Source organism: Mesitornis unicolor, unplaced genomic scaffold, assembly GCF_000695765.1.
Source record: "Mesitornis unicolor isolate BGI_N332 unplaced genomic scaffold, ASM69576v1 scaffold18321, whole genome shotgun sequence".
Taxonomy (NCBI): domain Eukaryota; kingdom Metazoa; phylum Chordata; class Aves; order Mesitornithiformes; family Mesitornithidae; genus Mesitornis; species Mesitornis unicolor.
Window position 1 is genome coordinate 1 of NW_010161881.1, and position 1,568 is coordinate 1,568.

General features: G+C 47.2%; 1 protein-coding gene across 1 annotated transcript in view; it reads left to right on the plus strand.

Annotated features, from left to right (window-relative positions):
• Nucleotides 1-89: 89 nt before the first annotated feature.
• LOC104547676 (activin receptor type-1-like) overlaps nucleotides 90-1,568 on the plus strand; it is a gene marked incomplete at its 3' end in the record, with an annotated part of 5,786 nt that continues 4,307 nt past the window's right edge. The window contains exon 1 of the mRNA XM_010193475.1: nucleotides 90-159. Coding sequence (XP_010191777.1) covers nucleotides 90-159 — 70 coding nt within the window. The remainder of the gene's footprint in view (nucleotides 160-1,568) is intronic.

Here is a 1,568-nt window from a genome sequence, read left to right on the forward strand (position 1 = left end):
AGGCTGTGGTTCGATGAGGGCTGATTTTGGGGAGGTTGTGGTAAGACCACAGCCCTGACGTCTGCTCTGTTCTCTCCTGCAGCTCCGCAATGGTGGATGGGGCCATGGTGCTGCCCCTGCTGCTGCTGCTGCTGGTGCTGCCCTGCCCCGCTCTGCAAGGTGAGTGTGTGGTGTTTGATGGCTCCAGTGAGCGCTTCGGACACGGCAGTGGCTCTACCATAGACAGTTCGTGCAGCTGTGTGCACGTAAGGGTTTTCTGACATCCCATGCATTTAGGATTTGCCTCAGCAAACTGGGAGAAGGGCATTTCTGCTGCCATGGAAAGGCAGGTTATGGTGCCTTTGAAGGTCTTTGGGAGATGATGATCTGAAACATGGGTACTGCTGCTCTGCAAAACATCGAATAAAGGTTTTCTGTGAGTAACGTGGTTTTCTCAGTTTTAAAGTTTAGGTGACTTGGGAGGTGTTACCTAGCGTGAGTTATGGCACATCTGTCTTCTTTTGTATTTACCTTGTGAGATGTCTCACTGAAATACTCTGCTGAAGTGCGTTTATTTTCCAGTGTTGATGCAAATAATAAGAGGCAGAGCGTATTAACTGGAACATGAGAGAGGATGGTGGAGGGTGAAGACTGAAAATGCTCAGAGGGCTGGTGCTTGACTGCATGTCTATGAATAGGAAATTGAGACAAAGGGTGAAAAAGGAGGAGCGCTGATAGTGGAAACACATTAAACTGCTAATGTCATGGACACAATGTTATCTGGAAATAAGGTTGGTAGCAGTTACCACACTGTACCTTCTTATCACTCCTGAAGTGCAGCTGTCTGCTTCTGGAAAGTGGTTTATTTCAGCTTTCAGAGCTGCTTACATTAAAAATCTTCAGGGTAAACCACCTGCCTTTCACAGCCTTACCATGGAGAGCAGTGGATGGAGGAGAGGAACGTGTGGGAAAGATGGATGTGCTCAAATCTCAGTTATTTGACCTGACTCGGCATAAAAAAGGAAAGGTTCTAGGGCTTAAATGTTACAGAATCATGTCTCTTCCCTGCTTGAAAGTCCAGAAGATCCTTTTATTATTCGATACTTGCTGAGCAGTCACTCAGTTAACACAGGCATATTCTCAAGTCGAAGGTAGTTGAAGAAGCTGCGTTGCTGTAGTGCCAGTAAGAAAAGGTGGCCAAGTTGTACTTGCTGTTTTGGTGGGAGATGAATTGCTCTGTTAACTGTGAAGGGATCACCTCAGAGGTGAGACGTGTTACCAGGGCCAGGCAGGGAGGTGATGGAGGTAACTTTAAGCCTGGCTTCTTGCCTGCCTGCATTGCCCAATGCTGCACACGTTGCCGTCCTGAGACGCTTCCTCTGAGCCTGCGTTGTGGTGGATCTGCTTCAGCCACAGCCCTGTGATCACGATGGTGTTCCCTGGTCACGTCATAATGTTTTCTTTCTTTTTTTAAAAAAAGTTCCTCAATATTAGCGCAGTTATCACTTGGTATATATATGACTGGGAGGGTGTGCACCAGTACTTGAAATCCATGTGACAGATGCTGTCTGATTGCAGGATTCTTTCCC